The 20,730-nt window shown below is 41.9% G+C and overlaps 1 protein-coding gene across 3 annotated transcripts in view; it reads left to right on the top strand.

The window, feature by feature from the left end:
* The window catches only part of DNAJC13 (DnaJ heat shock protein family (Hsp40) member C13), a 295,032-nt gene that overhangs the window by 80,875 nt on the left and 193,427 nt on the right, over positions 1-20,730 (top strand). For all 3 annotated transcript variants that reach the window (XM_068236264.1, XM_068236262.1, XM_068236263.1), the window contains 4 exons: positions 427-502; positions 16,337-16,486; positions 16,677-16,718; positions 17,595-17,795. In XM_068236264.1, coding sequence (XP_068092365.1) covers positions 427-502; positions 16,337-16,486; positions 16,677-16,718; positions 17,595-17,795 — 469 coding nt within the window. The remainder of the gene's footprint in view (positions 1-426; positions 503-16,336; positions 16,487-16,676; positions 16,719-17,594; positions 17,796-20,730) is intronic.

Raw genomic sequence — 20,730 nt, 5'->3', positions numbered from 1 at the left:
GTGAGAAGGATATGGAGGCTGCCATATATATTTCCTTTTAAACAATTCCAGTTGTCTGGCATCTTTGATTGCAGAAGTGTCTAAATCACACACCTGCTTGTACGGGGTCTATAGCTAAAAGCATCAGAGGCAGAGGATCAGTAGGACAGGTAGGTAATTTGTATCGTTTAAAAGGAAATAAATATGGCAGCCTCCATATCCATCTCTCTTCAGATGTCCTTTAAACAAAGTCATGTGAGCTAGGTGTAAGTCTTTAAAACATCCCCAAGTACCTCTGACAACGCCAAGAGAAACTTGTGCCATAAAAATATGTTTTGCGTTTACATGATTAATGTAGCAATATATTTTTCTGCAGTGAACTGATATTAGTATTAGCTTGTGTAACCTATATAACTTATTAACAATGGCGTTAACCTTTTCTTTTAGGTATAAAAGAGTATTCTCAGTGGGAACACATGCCATTACAACTTACAACCCAACCACCCTTGAAGTTACTAATCAGGTATGTATTCTCATAGTCTGTATAGTTGAAGCATTGGTGTTAGTTCATAAAAAAGGGGTTTATCTATTTTAGATGTAATAATTGTTTTTCTGTATTTTGATCCAATGCAATAGCTGAAAATATGAAATGCCCAATCTCACATCAGGCTCCATTTATATTGTTTGCTGAAGGTGCTGGAAGGATGTGACCAAGTTACTTTTACTACAGACATTCCAAATTGAACCCTCAGACTGGTAGTTTATTGTCTAAATCAAGGTGGAGTGCAGAGGGCTAATTTGGAGTATTAATTGTAAAGGTAACCTGTCCACATCCCTTTAGCACCTCCTGCAAAATGTGTAAATGCATTATACAAGTATCCTGGCCTCATCCATATAGCACCTCCTGCAAACTTTAAATTAATTGTAAATGTAACCTGGCCTCATCCATTTAGCACCTCCTGCAAACTGTTTAAAATAATTGTTAAAGTACCTGTCCACTTACCTGTAGCACCTCCTGCAAACTGTGTAAATAAATACATTGTAAAGTAACCTGGACACCTCCCTCCAGCACCTCCTGCAAGCTGTGTAAGTTAATTGTAAATGTAACCTGGTCACCACCCTCTAGTACCTTCTGCAAACTGTGCCTGCCTGCTTTGGCCAGTTACCACTGTAAAACACAATTTCATATTTAAGTACTAATATATCTGTACTTCCCTATTTTATGTATCTTCTATTTACAGTATTTATGTCTAAAGGTATACTAATCATATACAGTAGCTATTTTCACCCTATGCATTTCCATAATTCATGTCTTTTTTATTTGTCTTATGATTGATATTCTAATCATCTAGCTATTCTCCCCCCTCTTTTTCTTCTACACGTTTCCATTCTGCCTGCCTGTAGAAGATTGTCACTTTCAGAGCTGATGTGGAGCCTTTACAATAGGACAATACATCCCCCCCTAGTGTAGACTTGTTTGGGTGTTTATATGGTTACAGTTGCAGTAAGTGCTAAGATGAATTGTTAGCTGAATACTGTCCCCTGATAATAACAAGCTACACAGTGGGTGCTCTTCGCTCTTACATTCTTAGAAGGGGGGCTCAGCCTTCACTGTGGATTTCTGTGGTTTGTAAATTTGACCCGAACACTGCAATTTTAACTCCACCAAGAGAAGGAGCTACTGCCGAAAGGAGTTAGAGATACAAACAAACAAGACCTACAACATAGAAAGATGCAAAAAAAAAAAAATAGAACCTATGTAATCTGGCTTGAAAAAAATGTAATATATGCACATAAAATGGTAATGCTTCCAACAGTAAAAGTAAATTGATAGTAGGGTTCCGTTAATGATCTATCATGGCACTAGCAGTTCCTAAAGGCTCCTTCCAAAATGTCCTCATGAAGAAAATCAGTGCTTTTTATGTCCTTATTTTTAGGTATAATGGCAATGCTAACGTTTCCACTTTAGGGCATCAGTATATTAACTGGTTGAGACCTCCCTGGGCACGGCCATAATACTCTAATTAATTGAGGATGGCTGCCGCAGGCTGAAAAAACCATTGGTACAGGGTGGGGACTACTTACTCGAATATCAAATTCCAGTGACTGCGTACTTCCGCTACTGCACTCTTCTTCACATTGTTCTCTAAAGCAAGTATCAGATCAATATGTATGTTTGAAAATTCCAAATAGATGTAGTGGCTCCAAAAATTGTAGTCACTCCCAAAATCATAGTCACAGAAAAAAAATATTGCCTCTTTCTCGGCTTTGGAAATAAGGAACTGCAGGCTCAAGCAGACACAGTCTCCTGTATCTTATTTGGGGGGGGGGGGGGGGGGGGGCAAGCAATGATTTTATTTTATATACATTTTAATCAATGTAGAAGTCATTCTGTGTATTAAAAAACTGAGTTTAATCACGCTTTAATATGGTGAAAGGAAAAAGCTGTCTGCTGATCTCCCTGGTCACCGGGACCCCTAAAAGGGGAGAGGACTAGAGACCAGGATAAACTGGCTACCAAAGAAGACCTTCTTTTTCAAGGGACTGGGAGAGCGCTCCATGGGTCACCAAGGCAGCCGCTTAGTAAGGAGGTGTGCTTTGGGACCAGAAAAGAAGCCTCTAACTAGGGAAAGTACGGAGTATCAAAAAACTCATAGCAAGAGAGGGATCAACTACTGACCATCATTAAAACCCCTAACTCCGTAGTGGAATCCATTTACCAGGAAGGAAACCTCTGCCCGGTTTAGGGGCACCCATTGATCAACAAAGAAGCTTTTGACTGGAAAGGGTGGCGCCCACTGACTGCCATAACCCGTACTGGAAAAGGGGCACATTGACATGACAAGAAAGCTCCTAATATGGAAGCAGTGTTGACTACAAAATTATCCGAACATGTTCATTAGCTTCATCCAAAAGGCAGAAGATCGCTGAATTATTAACACAGCTGCTGGTTAAGTAAACCAGTTTCTCAAAGCTTTCATTTGTTAATCCAAACGTCTGCCTCCTGAGTGGGCTACATAACATTTTAGAATTACTTTGCTCATCACTACAGAAAAGGGGACACCTCGAACTGGGGAATAGAGAACCTACTGACCATCAATTGAGTCCCAAACTGGGAGAACGCACCAAGGTAGCCTGTAACTGGGAAAAGAGGACCTGCTGACCACCAATGAAGCCCCAAACTGGGAACTAGGCACCAAGGGATCCCCTGACAGTGAGGGCACAGTGATCATCTTGGGAGAGGCTTTGATTTACTGATCACTATGAAAGCTCCAGATTTTTTTTTCTGCAGGGATGGGCATGAGGAAAAAAGTTAGCAACTTAATTGCATGTATAATATACCACATCAGTCTGAAACATGTCAGTTGTTTAATGCCTTCCAAGCTTTGGATACGTCTGCAATAAAGAGACTTTGAATGGACACTGTGCGGGCATTTGTATCTTCTGTGCTGTTACTGGATTGGCAATCCTAGCCCTGGCACTGTCCCTACTTGAAGTTGAGCGGTCTCCACACCACACCACTACCACATACCTGTAATCTATTTGGACAATATATTAATGCACTTATTTCATAAACCCTTCTGCCAGCAATATAAGGTTAGACTCACATTTATGCTGGGTTCCTACTTCCTAGCATAGATAGTCACAGAGGATCTGATGTCTGATCTGCTGTATACATTCATGTAATCATGTTGTCCGTTGTAACGGACTTCTCGTACATAATATGCTCTCTATGACATGTTTGTATTCCTTGCAGTTTTTACAAAAGCCTTGCAAGACAAGACTTTATATTGCCTTCTAAACGGACACGAGTGAAAGGACCCTGCAGATAACATGGGATTCCTCAACATGTGTGTTGGTGTCCGTTGCAGAAAATGGTCTGTTATCAGGCCTACGGTAGTGTGAACTCAACCTAAAGGTGGCTATATACGATTCCATTTTTTTTTCTCGTTTGGCGACCAGAAAATCTAATAGATATTTCCGCTTGACCAAATAATTAAAAAAATGTAAGCAATATACCATACATGTACAATACATTTTTTTTTAAAAGGATCAAAATTACTATACATTTTTCTATGCACTTAATCATGTTTATGGAAAAAAAACCTGGAAAATGTATTTTGGCTGAATTGTTTATAGCCACCTTAAAGGATATCTGAGCTGGGGACGGGGGATTAGATTCATTTAGCTGGGGATTCTTCCAGCCCCTAACGGTGTATCATGTCCCTTGCTATAGTGTCGCTGCTCTCCAGGTTGCTGCTGTCCGTGACCACAGGGCTACTGAGTTTGGGTCCATGTGCCTATCTCAATCAAGCACCCTGCGCTTGCACAGTTTAAGTCTGTTAACTGCAGCCACGGGAGCATGATCAAGAGAAGACAAAGTAGAGGGTGAACAGTCACCCTGGGACAAAAAAGCACAGAGACACCTCGAGCCCAAATGGTGCAGTATGTCACAAATGATAGGGTGGCAGAAAGATGCTGGAGAAAAAGCGCTGCTGTAGAAGACTATAATCACTATAAACAAACTATGCAGGAGCTCAGGGATGCCCTCACTTCTGCTAAGCAGTCTTATTTCTCCTCGCTCATTTCCTCACAGTCCCACAACCCAAAACAATTGTTCAACACCTTTAACTCCCTACTTCGTCCCCCACCTCCTCCCCCTACCACATGTCTGTCAGCCGACAACTTTGCATCATACTTTACAAGCAAGATTGATGCAATACGTAATAGCTTCAACGCGCAACCATTTTTACCAGCACAGCCGTCACCTATAAATTCCTTCTGTCCGCCTGCACCCTCACCCACCACTAACTGCCTTCCCCCCGCTCCACAAGACCAGTCTCCCACTCTAACATCTTTCACCAGACTAAGTGAACAGTGTCTTTCCTCCCTAATCTCCAAAGCGCATCTCACTACCTGTGCCCTGGACCCCATTCCCTCTCATCTAATCCCCCAGCTTTCCTCCTCCTTTAATCCCGCTCTAACAACTCTATTCAACCTTTCTATCTCCACTGGCACTTTTCCTTCCTTATTCAAACAAGCTATCATCACACCACTAATCAAAAAACCCTCTCTTGATCCAACTTCTCTATCCAACTACCGTCCTGTCTCGCCTTTGCTTCTAAACTGATGGAACGTCACATCCATTCAGAATTGTCTGCCTTTCTCTCTACCAACTCCTTACTTGACCCCTTTCAATCTGGATTCCGCACACACCATTCCACTGAAACTGTCCTCACGAAAGTTGCTAATGACCTACTGGTAGCTAAATCCAAAGGCCAGTTCTCCATTCTAATACTCCTTGACCTTTCCTCTGCCTTTGACACGGTTGATCATGCTCTGCTTCTGCAGACACTGTCATCTTTAGGAATCAAGGGACAAGCACATTCCTGGATCTCCTCTTATCTCTCTGGACGCTCTTACACTGTCTCCTTCTCTAACACCAAGTCCTCTTCACACCCACTGTCTGTTGGTGTACCTCAAGGCTCTGTTCTTGGGCCACTTCTTTTCTCAATCTACACCCGTGGCCTGGGACAACTAATTAACTCTTTTGGCTTCCAGTATCACCTCTATGCGGATGACACCCAAATCTATCTCTCAGCTCCTGACCTGTCCTCACTACTATCCAGAGTCCCCGACTGTCTACGTGCCATTTCTGCATTCATGTCCTCCCGCTTCCTCAAACTCAACATGACTAAAACGGAAATTGTGATTTTTCCACCATTGCTATCTACACCCCCACCAATTGCAACCATAACGGTAGACAACACCCCAATAACCTCAACCACTAAGGCCCGCTGCTTGGGGGTTATACTTGACTCAGAGCTCTCCTTTAAACCTCACATTGCCTCTTTAACCACCACCTGCTATTTCCAGCTCAAAAATATATTCCGTATCCGTCCCTTCCTCACACAAGAGGCCACCAAAATGCTTGTTCATGCCTTAATCATCTCCCGCCTAGACTACTGCAACACCCTGCTCTGTGGCCTACCAAAAAACAGGCTAGCTCCTCTCCAATCCCTTCTAAATGCAGCTGCCCGCCTCATTCACCTTTCCACACGCTCTTCCGATGCAGCCCCACTGTGCCGTTCTCTCCACTGATTACCCATTACCCAGAGGATCCAGTTCAAACTCCTGACTCTAACATACAAAGCCCTCCACGAGTTGTCTCCTCCATACATCTCCTCACTAATCTCAAGATATTGTCCCTCCCACAACCTTCGCTCCTCCCAAGAAATTCTCCTGGCCTCTAAGCTGATCACCTCCTCTCATGCTCGCATCCAGGACTTTACACGAGCATCAGCCCTTATCTGGAACTCTCTTCCACAGCCTGTACGTCATGCTCCAAACCTGGACATCTTCAAACGCACTCTTAAAACACACCTTTTCAGACAAGCTTATAACATTCTATAGCCCTTTATTTACTTATTTGTCACAATGTAATCAGAGGCAAAGAATCACTGCCTCATCCATCCTCCACCCCCTTACCTAGTGTGTCCCCCACTACCCATTAGATTGTAAGCTCGCAAGGGCAGGGTCATCCTCCTAATGTTTACTGTTTTTGTAACAATATTTGTGCTGCTTGGAACTCTGCTGTATATTTGTTAGTTGTATCTATGTTCCCCTTGTCGTCTTATTGTGCTTTGTAAAGCGCTGCGGAATATGTTGGCGCTATATAAATAAATAATAATAATAATAATAATAAAGAAGCAAAACGATATGAACAGAGGATACTCACAAAGGGAGGTTGCAAAGGGGCAAACAACCACTGCAGTAAGGTGGAGATCAATAAACCCGACTCCACTCTGGGTCCAGGCTAGCCAGGTGCGGGCGCACTTTTTGAGAAAATAGTCCTAGGTGTCCGTAAAAGGGTATTCCCTACCCTGAGCCGGAGGAGTTATACAGTGCAAAAACAGTATTGAAAGGCACCCAGAAAAGGATAACATGAATTAAAACAATAAAATATATAAAGTTTGAAGTGGCTTACCTCAATAAAGACAAATTCATATAAAAATGAACTTTAATAGCAATGGCAATGCATTTCGTGGGTCCCTGCCCACTTCCTCAGGTCAAATCAAGTGCCTCACTATGTTAAGAGCCAAGATTTGGGCGCTCACAACGCAAAACCGAACATATTTTTCATGTGCAAATTTGTGTTCGTATGCAAATTTTCTCACACTTTTTTTTTTTTTTTTACTGTAGCTATAGAAAGTCAATGGGAATGTGTATGCGGTGTGCAAATTTATGCTGCAAGGTGTAAGTTTTTTTTTGTGCATGCGAAAACAAATGCAAATTAATGAAATTTAGCAGAAGTGCAATTCTCCTTTGACTTTCATTAGCTTTGTGGTGAGTGTGTTTTTTCACATTCACAAATCGCAATAAGTTTGAACCCTGCTGTAACGTCATACGCCTCTTTAGGGTCATTGTGAGGCTGAGCTGTACTGCACATTCCCCAACATTTACTGCTATAAACTGGTGAGAAAGACACCGGCTCTCCATATTTTCCTGATTTTTTTTCCCAAAAGTTTGTTTTTCCACTGTACTACTAAAGGAACAGTTTATTACAGGGCGGCTGCTTTTATCATACAAGACACAGCATTTTTTCAAAGGACTGCTCTAAGATTAATGCTCTCTTTGTGAAAAACACATTGCTGTGATCTTCAATAGAATGTCTCCACTATCTGAAGAGTTTCCATTCTTTTTTACTTTAACAAACAAACTGCGCCTGCCCCAAACCAATCAGTTCAAATGTTCTAACAAGTCTCGATAAGAGTGTTCGCTATCAATAGGTTCAGCAAAGTTCATAGAAAGATGAATGACAGCGCTCCTCTCATGTGGCTCAATTCAATACCTGCAAAAAATTAAACATGCTCCACATAGTGCATTACTGTATATATACATAAAATCTCGTTTCTCCCAGTGACAATGAGTGCAGTACACGTGATCAATCAGTGCTAAAACCACAAATCCAACTTCCCAGTATATTAGCCGCTCACCTGACAAAATCCACCTCACATCCAGGTGGGTCTAGCGTTTTTTGTGATCAACCAATGACTAGGCTCTCAAGCTCTTTCCAGATGATAAAAGTCAATCCTAGTGAGTGTCGCGCTTATCGGGCTGATTGACCCAGCGGCTATCCCTCATGTGGCGTCGGCGTCCCGCTCCTCCACCGTGGTATATCCACTAGTTTTAGATCCCGGCCGGCAAGTGTTTCCGCACCTCGTGACGTCAGTCGCACCTGACTCCGCCCTACGCGTTTCGTCCAATGGACTCATCAGGAGCTGATGTCACTGGTGCGGCCGACGTCTTTTATGCATCTAAGTCCCCCCTCTCCCTTGATGGAACGCATTTGCGTCATATGGAGGCGTAATTCAAATGTCGCTTCCTATTTTGTTTTTCCCTTCACTCAACTTTATTAGGAGGATTCCCCCCACTGACTTTTCTTCTTTTTGTCGCCATCTAGTGACTTATTTGCTAACTGCACTTGCTTTCTTGTTTAGTTGGCTGGAAAATTAAAAGATTTGTTCCCTCTTAAGCATACCTAAAAACTAAATAGCCCACTGTGCTCGTGGTGATCTATTGCACATTTGCTGCACCTCCTGACCCCTTGTGACAAGGGGTCAGGAGGTGTCACAAGGGGTCAGGAGGTGCAGCAAATGTGCAATAGATCACCACGAGCACAGTGGGCTATTTAGTTTTTAGGTATGCTTAAGAGGGAACAAATCTTTTAATTTTCCAGCCAACTAAACAAGAAAGCAAGTGCAGTTAGCAAATAAGTCACTAGATGGCGACAAAAAGAAGAAAAGTCAGTGGGGGGAATCCTCCTAATAAAGTTGAGTGAAGGGAAAAACAAAATAGGAAGCGACATTTGAATTACGCCTCCATATGACGCAAATGCGTTCCATCAAGGGAGAGGGGGGACTTAGATGCATAAAAGACGTCGGCCGCACCAGTGACGTCAGCTCCTGATGAGTCCATTGGACGAAACGCGTAGGGCGGAGTCAGGTGCGACTGACGTCACGAGGTGCGGAAACACTTGCCGGCCGGGATCTAAAACTAGCGGATATACCACGGTGGAGGAGCGGGACGCCGACGCCACATGAGGGATAGCCGCTGGGTCAATCAGCCCGATAAGCGCGACACTCACTAGGATTGACTTTTATCATCTGGAAAGAAAGAGCTTGAGAGCCTAGTCATTGGTTGATCACAAAAAACGCTAGACCCACCTGGATGTGAGGTGGATTTTGTCCGGTGAGCGGCTAATATACTGGGAAGTTGGATTTGTGGTTTTAGCACTGATTGATCACGTGTACTGCACTCATTGTCACTGGGAGAAACGAGATTTTATGTATATATACAGTAATGCACTATGTGGAGCATGTTTAATTTTTTGCAGGTATTGAATTGAGCCACATGAGAGGAGCGCTGTCATTCTTTTTTACTGAGTCACTGTGCATGTGATGCAGACCGACCAGGAAAAGACTGCAAATACCACTCTTAAGATTGAAACCAACTGTGATTGGTTGCCAGAAGTTAATCTGAGGTCAGTTTTCTGTTTGAGAGAAGATTGTGTTGAATAGTAGTGAAAGCCTCTCTTGTCCTATTTTTATACAGTGAAATAACCTTATTAAGTGACAAACTTGTAACTGTAATGTCTTAGGTGCTGCTTTACACAGTGTTCATTATCCCTCACTTAGTTACCATGTTTCCCCGAAAATAAGACACTGTCTTATATTAATTTTACATTAAAAATGTGTGCTAGGGCTTATTTTCGGGGAGGTCTTATATTTTGTGGGGGTAACCAGATCCCCTTTAGTCTATATAGTCAGATCCCCCTGTATAGCCAGTGTATATATAGTCAGACCCCCCTGTATAGCCAGTGTATATATAGTCAGATCCCCCTGTATAGCCAGTGTATATATAGTCAGACCCCCCTGTATAGCCAGTGTATATATAGTCAGATCCCCCTGTATAGCCAGTGTATATATAGTCAGACCCCCCTGTATAGCCAGTGTATATATAGTCAGACCCACCTGTAGCCTATGTATATATAGTCAGACCCCCCTGTATAGCCAGTGTGTATAGTCAGACCCCCCTGTATAGCCAGTGTGTATAGTCAGACCCCCCGGTATAGCCAGTGTATACAGTGTATAGTCAGACCCCCCTGTATAGCCAGTGTATACAGTGTATAGTCAGACCCCCCTGTATACCAGTGTGTATAGTCAGACCCCCCTGTATAGCCAGTGTGTATAGTCAGACCCCCCTGTATAGCCAGGGTATAGTCAGACCCCCCTGTATAGCTAGTGTATACAGTGTATAGTCAGACCCCCCTGTATAGCCAGTGTATAGTCAGACCCCCCTGTATAGCCAGTGTATAGTCAGACCCCCCTGTATAGCCAGTGTATAGTCAGACCCCCCTGTATAGCCAGTGTATAGTCAGACCCCCCTGTATAGCCAGTGTATATAGTCAGACCCCCCTGTATAGCCAGTGTATAGTCAGACCCCCCTGTATAGCCAGTGTATAGTCAGACCCCCCTGTATAGCCAGTGTATAGTCAGACCCCCCTGTATAGCCAGTGTATAGTCAGACCCCCCTGTATAGCCAGTGTATATAGTCAGACCCCCCTGTATAGCCACTGTATATAGTCAGAGCCCCCCATGCTCACCTGCTCGCTCAGCTGCTCACCTTACCTAATCTGCTCCCGCTCCTGGCCCTCACCTTAAAGTCTAGATCCCCCTGCAGTTTATGCTGGCTTAGCGGTGCGCACATCAGCAGAGACTTGAGGCGAAAGCAGCTATGGTAATGTAATGTATCCAGTAACAGCATGACAGTAATTAACAATTTAATGTGTGCTAGGGCTTATTTTCGGGGAGGTCTTATATTTTGTGGGGGTAACCAGATCCCCTTTAGTCTATATAGTCAGATCCCCCTGTATAGCCAGTGTATATATAGTCAGACCCACCTGTAGCCTATGTATATATAGTCAGACCCCCCTGTATAGCCAGTGTGTATAGTCAGACCCCCCTGTATAGCCAGTGTGTATAGTCAGACCCCCCGGTATAGCCAGTGTATACAGTGTATAGTCAGACCCCCCTGTATAGCCAGTGTATACAGTGTATAGTCAGACCCCCCTGTATACCAGTGTGTATAGTCAGACCCCCCTGTATAGCCAGTGTGTATAGTCAGACCCCCCTGTATAGCCAGGGTATAGTCAGACCCCCCTGTATAGCTAGTGTATACAGTGTATAGTCAGACCCCCCTGTATAGCCAGTGTATAGTCAGACCCCCCTGTATAGCCAGTGTATAGTCAGACCCCCCTGTATAGCCAGTGTATAGTCAGACCCCCCTGTATAGCCAGTGTATAGTCAGACCCCCCTGTATAGCCAGTGTATATAGTCAGACCCCCCTGTATAGCCACTGTATATAGTCAGAGCCCCCCATGCTCACCTGCTCGCTCAGCTGCTCACCTTACCTAATCTGCTCCCGCTCCTGGCCCTCACCTTAAAGTCTAGATCCCCCTGCAGTTTATGCTGGCTTAGCGGTGCGCACATCAGCAGAGACTTGAGGCGAAAGCAGCTATGGTAATGTATCCAGTAACAGCATGACAGTAATTAACCATTTAATGACATTAAAACATCATGCTTTAGCCTATTAACGGCAACATGACGTTTTAATACGTCGCGCATTCCCGCCGCCACTCCTCACGTGTCCGCACCGCTACCGCCGCCGTTTTCCGTCGGGATGCCTTGTTAAGTGATTGGGGAAGAGGACCGTCCTCTACCCAATCGCAATGCCTGAAGTGAATGGACGTGACCGCGAACAGCGGCCACCTCCATTCATAAAACAGGAAACTGTTTAAAGGAGTTCTTTCGCGAATGATAAAAAAAAAATAAAAAGTGGTTTATGCATAAACTATTAAACATCCTTCTAAAATAGTGTAAAAAGTTTTTCAAAAAAATGAATGGTTTCCTCAAAGCAACATGTAATGTAATTAGTGACGGATGTTGGACTGGGAGGCTAATCCATTTGATAGGGGTGTTTTTTTTACTTGCATTTCACAAACATAACTGCTGCCTAGTTTTCAGTTGAGTAATCTATTGCCATCAGTTGCAGTTACAGTGATAACGGCTGATCTCTGCATATTTTCTTCTTGTATTCACACACACAGAGAAAGGACCCACCCCCCTCCCTCCCCTCCCTGCAGGAATGGCTAAAGCACATATGTGGCTTAAACAAAAAACCACATGCCGATAACTATTCAGTGAGTACATCAAAACAGATGGCATCTGTGCAGAATAGTTCCTATCTTCTGCAAGCGAGTTATCTGCTATCAGCTGTAGTGTGTCCCCTTACTGAACTGCTCGCTTGCAGAAGATAGGAACTATTCTGCACAGATGCCGTCTGGTTGCCGGGCAACTATGTAAACATTTAACGTACTCACTGAATAGTTATCGGCATGTGCTTTAGCCATTCCTGCAGGGAGGGGAGGGAGGGGGGTGGGTCCTTTCTCTGTGTGTGTGAATACAAGAAGAAAATATGCAGAGATCAGCCGTTATCACTGTAACTGCAACTGATGGCAATAGATTACTCAACTGAAAACTAGGCAGCAGTTATGTTTGTAAAATGCAAGTAAAAAAAAAACCCTATCAAATGGATTAGCCTCCCAGTCTGTCATTTACATTTCATGTTGCTTTGAGGAAACCATTCATTTTTTTGAAAAACTTTTTACACTATATTAAAAGGATGTTAATAGTTTATGCATAAACCACTTTTTATTTTTTTCATAATTCGCGAAAGAACCCCTTTAAGTTTAATAAAGTGTAAAAAAAAAAAAAGTGATCACTTCCTTAATGGGAGAGTGTTCACTAGCGCCATCTTGTGGCCAAAAAGTATATTACGTACAAGCACAAACATACTATGTAAAATAGACAATATTAATAAAATAAATAAATTACACTTCCACCCCCCCCCCCCCCTTAAAAAAAACCACTTGTAAAAAAAAATCAGCTTAACATCAATAAATAAATAGTTGACTGAGGGAAAATTAATTTTATTTTAGTACATAGGAGTTTGTAATTGTGGCTTAAACAAAAAACCAAACAAAACAGAAAAATAACACCTATATTTCAAAATAATATATTGTCGCCATACATTGTGATAGGGACATAATTTAAACGGTTTAATAATCGGGACAACTGCACAAATAAAAAGTGTTGGTTTTATCCACAGGAGAATGTTTAATTTTAAAACTATAATGGCTAAAAACTGAGAAATAATATTTTTTTTTTCCATTATTTCTGTATTGTTCCCATAAAATGCATTTAGAATAAAAAAATTCTTAGCAAAATGTACTACCCACAGAAAGCCTAATTGGTGGCGAAAAAAACGAGGTATAGATCAATTTCTTGTGATAAGTAGTAATAAAGTTATTAGGGAATAAAAGGGAGGCGCACTGACAGGTGAAAATTGCTCTGGTCCGGTAGGGTAAAAACCCTTGGGAGTGAACTGGTTAAACAGAGGTCACTTCCTGTATACGGCAGCACTGTTACTGGATACATTACCGTAGCTGCTTTCACTGCAAGTCTCTGCTAGTGTGCGCACCGCTGTGCCAGCATAAACTGCAGGGGGATTCAGACTTAAAGGTGGGGGCCAGGAGCGGGAGCAGATTAGGTAAAGTGGGCGGCTGAACGAGCAGGCAAGCATGGGGGGGGGGGGCTCTGACACTAGGTCTTATTTTCGGGGGATTGTCTTATTTTAGAGGAAAGACAGGGTTTTGTATTACTAAGGTACACCTGAAATGTGCATATCATAATTAAGCTAGCGGTGAGACTGCAAACTGGACAGCTATGTCCCATTGAGTCAGCTGCTGTTTTGTCAAATTAGGGCTCATTTGAGTTGTTGCATACAGTATAGGGGAACATCCTTAGAAAGTTGGACCTCACTAGAACTGAGTAAAATAGCAGTAGTCCCATGATGGTAAGGCTGGCTGACCCGGCTTACTCCAGCTGCCAGACTAACCATCCTACAGAGTCAGCACAGTGCACAAAGTCTCTGAAAAAGTACTCAGAGTGAGTCATAGACAGGGAACTGTACATACAACTGAGCAAAATAAACACAGTAAACCAGTAGGGATGATCAGTAAGATGCAAATTGTTCTGAAATTATGCAAATGTATGTAGTTTGAATTGATTGGTCCATTTTCAAGCTAAACACATTTGCATAAATTTGCATCAACTAGGAACAATTTGCATATCTGTGATCATCACTATAAGGTCTCTTTCACAGAGTGACGTTAGTCGCACGTTATAAAATATTTTAACGCAGAGTAACGCACAGCAATGGAAAGTCTGTGCGACATTCATAGTGCACACGTTGCGTTAGTGTGTAACGTGTAGCGCTATTAGAAAGTGCTGCATGCTGTGCATTTAGCAATAAATTTGCTGCGTTACTTGTGTTGCACATGCTCAGTAATATTTTTTTTTTCTTTTTAAAAATGATCCGCATGCGCCGTTTTCGTTCCATAGTAAATACATTTTCTAACGTGCAACTTTAACGTTGCACTGTGAAAGTGTATATGCTTAGCGTTACAGCTGCGTTGTGCGACCTTAAAGTTAACCTCCGGACTAAAAATCGACTCAGCAGCACTGAAAAGGCTTTGTGTTTCTTTAACAGTTTCACAGCATCATAACTTTTTTTCTCTTATACAAGCCTCATTTTTAGCTGCACAGAAGAAAACTGCCCGGGCTTTTTTCCCCTGATGCTGTGCAAAGCATGATGGGATTTCTGATTTTGTTCTCGTTCTGCTGTTTTGGTGCAATTTTTTTTTTTGACATTTTGAATTTGACATTTGAAGCCCAGAGTGTGCAGCTGGGAGGGGTAATTAGGACACAGGATAGTTGGAACTGTGTCTCCTGCTCCTTGTCACCTCCTTTCAACCAAAAAGATGGCTGCCCCCATGACAAAGATGGCAGCCCCCATGAATCACAAACATTTGCCTGTTCTTTTAAAACAGGGTGGGTAAGAGATTATATTACTTATCTATTCTAATTAACATAACTAATGTAACTTGATGACAGTATGTTTGTTTAGGCTGAAGTTCCCCTTTAACGCCGTATCAAATGCAACGTCCTACTGTGAAAGTAGCCTAAACCAGTAGTTTGACCCTCCTATACTGGAGTATAGTTATCTTACTCCTTTGTTAAAAATGTTTGAGGACCCCTGAGCTAGAGGATGAAGCTTGCTGTTCTAGACCTGCTTTGTAAACAGGCTTCTACCTATTCTTATGAAGAATTCTAATACTGCGTAGCACTGCAGCGAAAGAGCCGTTGGAACTCACATAGAGTACATTACTACTTATAGTGCTACTAGGCCCTCCAGCATGGAAGTGACATTTACTACTTGTAGTTATTGGCGACCATTATTATTATTATTATTTTTATCAAACTTTATTTATAAAGCACCACCATATTATGCAGTGCTGTACACAATACACGACATTAAAACATTACATGATGATACACAAGGACAATGGTGCACAGATTGCAATGTAGGGATAAGTAGATCAGACAAGTCACTGAGACTATATGGTGATGGTGAAGAGTCCACGGGACAGAGGACACTGCCAAATAGGCTACGATCTAAGGGGTGGAGGGAGAAGGACACACAAGGGGGGAGAAGTATGTCCAAGGGTGGGGGTTGAAGTTATAAAGATGGCACGTAAACAGTGGTGAACAGATGGGTATTTAAGACCTGCTTGAGTGAGTTGAAGGTGGGGATGAACCTGATGAGGGAGAGGGAGTAAGCTCCATAGAAAAGAGGCTGCTCTGGAGAAATCCTGGAGCCTCACAAGTGAGCAAGTGGTACAAAGGGGAGAACATCTATAGAGCATTGGAGGAGCAGGTTGAGCAAGTATCTCTAGATGAGCTCTAAGATGTAGGAAGGTGAGGTATGGTGGTTGGATTTGTATGCCAGGTTAGGGGCAAATTCTGCCTAGGTTACAGAAATGGAAGTGGCAGGACCTGGAGATGTTTTGGAATGCTTAGAGAAGCCAGGTAAGCAATAGAATACTAGAAGTACATCTGACCTTTAAAGATTGAAGACTATATTTTGCTTTATAAATTAAACCCTATCTCTTTGACTTATAACTGATTTACAATTCTAATATGGCATACAGTATTACACAAGGAGCCTTTTTTTTTTTTTTTTTTTTTTTGAAGAGGACATGCTATGCAGTGTGTTTATTTGATTTATTTCAGCATTGCTTTAATACAATATTCTAATATTTACACTGTACACTGGTATGCACATAATAGACAAAGTCTAAATGCGTCTTTATTTTTTTCTTCTCATGTCTCAGTGGCCTTATGGAGACATTTGCGGTATCAGCCCTGTGGGCAAAGGGCAAGGGTCAGAATTTGCTCTTACTTTTCGGAAGGGCAGTGGGAGGAAATCTGAAACATTAAAATTTTCCACGGATCACAGAACAGAACTTCTGACTGAAGCCCTGGTAAGATATTTGCTGAATGGGCATGCTTCTTGTCTGGAAGCAGATGATTTGCATACACATTTGTGATTGTGTTCGTTTGATGGTGTTTGTCTTCACGGTCAGTAAATTCTCTATGATCTATGATACACTCTAGTTACAGAATTTACATAACTTACATTCATTTTTTTTTTCTACCTTTCTGTTTTAATAGCGGTTCAGAACAGACTTTTCTGAAGGAAAGATTACTGGAAGGGTACGTATTTAAATATGACTTGTAGGAATATTTGACTGTGACTATGGTAGGGCTTAGATTGGGAGTTCATCTGAACGACAATTAGTGATATGACTTTTCACTCTGTAAAGCATTGTGGGAGATGCCAGCATTATATAAATGTGAAATATCAGAACTGTAAAGTCTTAGAAATGAAACATTTTCAAATTCATTTCATACCGCAAGCCAATATGTGTACAAACATAGTGCTTGATGCACTAACTTTCAGTACGTTTGCGCGCAACAATTTTACCAGTACCAAAGCTTCAGGAGTAACACGTGTTATGCAATAAGCGCAACATGCAATGCTTGTGTGTGTAAATAACACACCACGTGTTACCATAGAAACGTGTGGCACTAATCGTATGGTGATACTGGGCAGCACGGTGGCATAGTGGTTTAGCACTCTCGCCTTGTTGCACTAGCTCCACCGTTGCAATTCCAGCCAGAGCACTATCTGCACAGAGTTTGTATGGTCTCCCCGTATCTGTGTGGGTTTTCTCTGGGCACTCCAGTTTCCTCCTATATTCTTGAAATATACTGATAAATTAATTGATTTCCCCCTAAATTGGCCGTAGACTACGACACATACACCACATGATCAATACATAGACATATGACTATGGTAGAAATTAGAGTGTGAGTTCCTCTGAGAGACAGTACAGTGCTGCGAAAGATGTGGGTGCTGTATAAATACAAAATACTCCCCTGCCTTTAGTAATGATAAAATTGCAAACAAATTTACCGAAAGTTAGTGCATCAGGCCTAACAAGATGAAAAATAAACTGTTTTTTTTTTTTTATTAAGTAAAACTTACTGGTTAAACGATTATTAATCTGTATTTCTCTGCTACTCTAGAGGTATAACTGCTATAAACATCACTGGAGTGATACAAGGAAATCTGTCACTCTGGAAGTGACTCCTGGGGGAATAGACCAAATTGATCCATCAACAAACCGGGTCATCTGCTCTTATGACTATCGAAATATTGAAGGCTTTGCGGAGCTCTCTGACTACCAGGGAGGATTCTGCATTCTTTATGGAGGCTTTAGTCGCCTGGTAAGTGACATGTACTATGCATGACATTCATTACTCCTTTACTCTCTTTATGAGTTTGAGTGCCACATATTTAGGAAGTAGGGTCGACTTAAAGCGGACCCAAACCAAACATTTTTTTAATTCAAAATATTTAGTTGCACCACTCTGACACATACAAAGATAAATAAACACTCCTTCAAGCCTATGAGCATTTCAGTGCATGCTTTTCACCCTTCTCTTTTCATAACTAGGGTTATACTGGGGGCAGCCATTAGCAATTCCTCCTTTGCTGGACACCATCTACTTCACCAGTTTGCTGGATTCTGTCCCGGCAATTTGAAAGGAAGGGAGGGGTTTCTCCAATAAATGTAAAATATTTTATATTTGGCATCATGCAGCTGAACAAAGGCTGCTATTTATTATTATAATTTAGAAAATGGATTTCATTTATGATATTTTTAATTTGGGTCCACTTTAATAAAGATGATGAGTAGTAAAGAGCAGAGACATTTCTCTATTCAATTCAAGTATCCAGGTGTGTGTAGAGAAGTTTACATTTTTTTATTCCTTTGCATTTGATTGGTTGTTTGAATGCTGTGGAGTAAAATGCCACCACTGTAAACTGTACAATTTATTTCCTTACTTGGTCCTCATGATATGTTCACTGTGCTTTTAGATACTTGGTCAAGTGCTTATTTGTGTCACCCAAGTTGTCCTGTATCAACTAAAAAATGTTCTACATTCCATCACACTGATATCTGCACACCCGACACAAATGATTGGCTGAAGAAGGAAGTCAGATTTGAGGGTTTTTTTTGTTGTTTTTTTTTATACACAGATATAGAAACGGATTAACTGTTTTGCAATCGCAAAGCACTGGGATTGTGATCTCTCTATTTACACCAAAGCGTTTTTTGTGGCTGTTTTGGCAGATTTTGTTTGCTTTCATGGTGTCATTGGGGAGGGGGGGGGCATGGTGTCATTGGGGCTGGCTTCCACGTTACAGAAAGCTTACATGTTGTGCTTAGTAATGTTTAGTGAAGTCATTAAACTGCCTTATTTTGTCTGGTGTTTGTTGTATACAGATATCATCATTGCTAATATTGTTATAACATTATTTTCTCTGTTTCCTGTAATTTTCAGTATTATGCTTATTGTGCAGCCCAGAGAAATTGAATAAAAAAAACAACATCAACTGGGGATTGTAAATCTGCTTCACGGATGCTTTTAGTACATATTTAAACATTGTACATTTAAGCAAAGAAAACCATGTCTGTCACATAGTTTGCCTTCCATGATGCCAGTAAGAGCTTGTATTTTTAAGGAACACAATAAACTGCTCCACCATAGGAATATGATGATGGTGGCCGATTACCCATAATAAAATGATTGCTGACTACAAGAAGCATCTCGCTGTTTTTGAATGACATGGCTCTTTATTTCTATTCTGTTTTGTAGAGGATGCAGCAGGAAATGGGGACATCTTATTGTTGTGAGGACACTGCAGGGAATAGTAGTGTTCTGCTGCATATAGCTTTCTACATGGGGCTGCATTCACAAAGCTTTGAATGGTAAAAAAAAAACCATGCTCGGGAAATTTCCGAATGCGGTATATTTCATTTTTTAAGCATTCACAAAGATTTACATAGGTGCTGTAGAAGTTCGGTAATTTACCAAAAAAGACTTGTGCGGTAACAGTTGCATGCTATTCTACTACTGACGGCATTACAATATGAAAAGGCATCCCCAGAATTCCTTTAGATGTACGTTATAATAATGTTTGTTCTACTCCCTCTGAATCCGTCCATTAGTCTCTATTAACCTTTATTAACGTTTTATCTAATAGCCACAGTTTAGATTAACTCTCAATAAACATTAAGCATGCCATACTTAGCTGATTTCCCCACTAGCTCCTCCGCATCTTCAGACAGAAACCTAAATGGTTAAACGTCTGGGGGCTGCAGGGGAAACTTTTGTGGTGGGCTCTCTGCTCTGCTGCCTGGGGAGGGTAGAGACGCCTGTTCCTCCCGAGAATGGGTCACGGCCTATCAAAGGGTGTAGCAGGAGACAAAGACTGTTCCTTTTGGCTCTGTGCTCCTGTCACTCTTGGGATGTCATACCCTGAAAGCATGCAGAAAATGGTTTATGCCACATCAAAGCTGCCGGTCATCTTCGCACATTTTTGTGGGCTTTATCGCATCTTCTAATCTCTCTGAATTGACATTTTACTGACGTGTTGTGGTATTTACCGCACAGGTCGGTAATTTCAGCTTGTCATGCGGTAACAGATTTAGTGAATTGACATTTCACTAAATGCTCTGAAAAAACGGCTGTTTTCTGTATTACCACATGCGGTAATGCTGTGTAAATGCTGGCCATAGTGGTTAGGAAGAGATCTATGCTGAATTGGCAAATATGTACAGTCACATTAGATGTGAGGTAGGTCGAAATGTTTTTGTAATAGTTGGCAGCCATGGCCTTTCAAATTCAGAATTCTAATGAAGTCTAATGACTTCAGGTTTGACTACGGGCTGAGGGGGGGGGGGTCACTTTCCCAGAAGTCTTTGGGATGTCGGCATTTCATTACGCGTTTCAGGCGCAATGACAGCAGTGTTGCATTACTCACTACTGCGCTTCCTCTTTCAAGCCGGAAGGAGGACGTCCGGTAGTGAGTGGTGGAACGCAGCTTTCGTTGCGCCTATGAGGCATAATGGAACACAGACGTCCCGAAGACTTCTGGGTAAGTTAACCCCCCCCCCCTATCCACACGGTCACACCTGAAGTCATTAGACTTCATTAGAATTCCGAATTCAAGTCACTTGATAAAGGGCTCCACGCCCGAAACGTCGTGCTTATTTGTATGTACTATATAACCGCTGCAAATAAATGTGAAACATTTTTAGAATTTCCTGGTTTGCCGACTGGTTGAGTCTAGATTGGTTCTGCATGATTGGAC

This window comes from Hyperolius riggenbachi, chromosome 5 (assembly GCF_040937935.1).
Source record: "Hyperolius riggenbachi isolate aHypRig1 chromosome 5, aHypRig1.pri, whole genome shotgun sequence".
Classification (NCBI taxonomy): domain Eukaryota; kingdom Metazoa; phylum Chordata; class Amphibia; order Anura; family Hyperoliidae; genus Hyperolius; species Hyperolius riggenbachi.
This window is presented reverse-complemented; position numbering and strand designations above follow the sequence as displayed.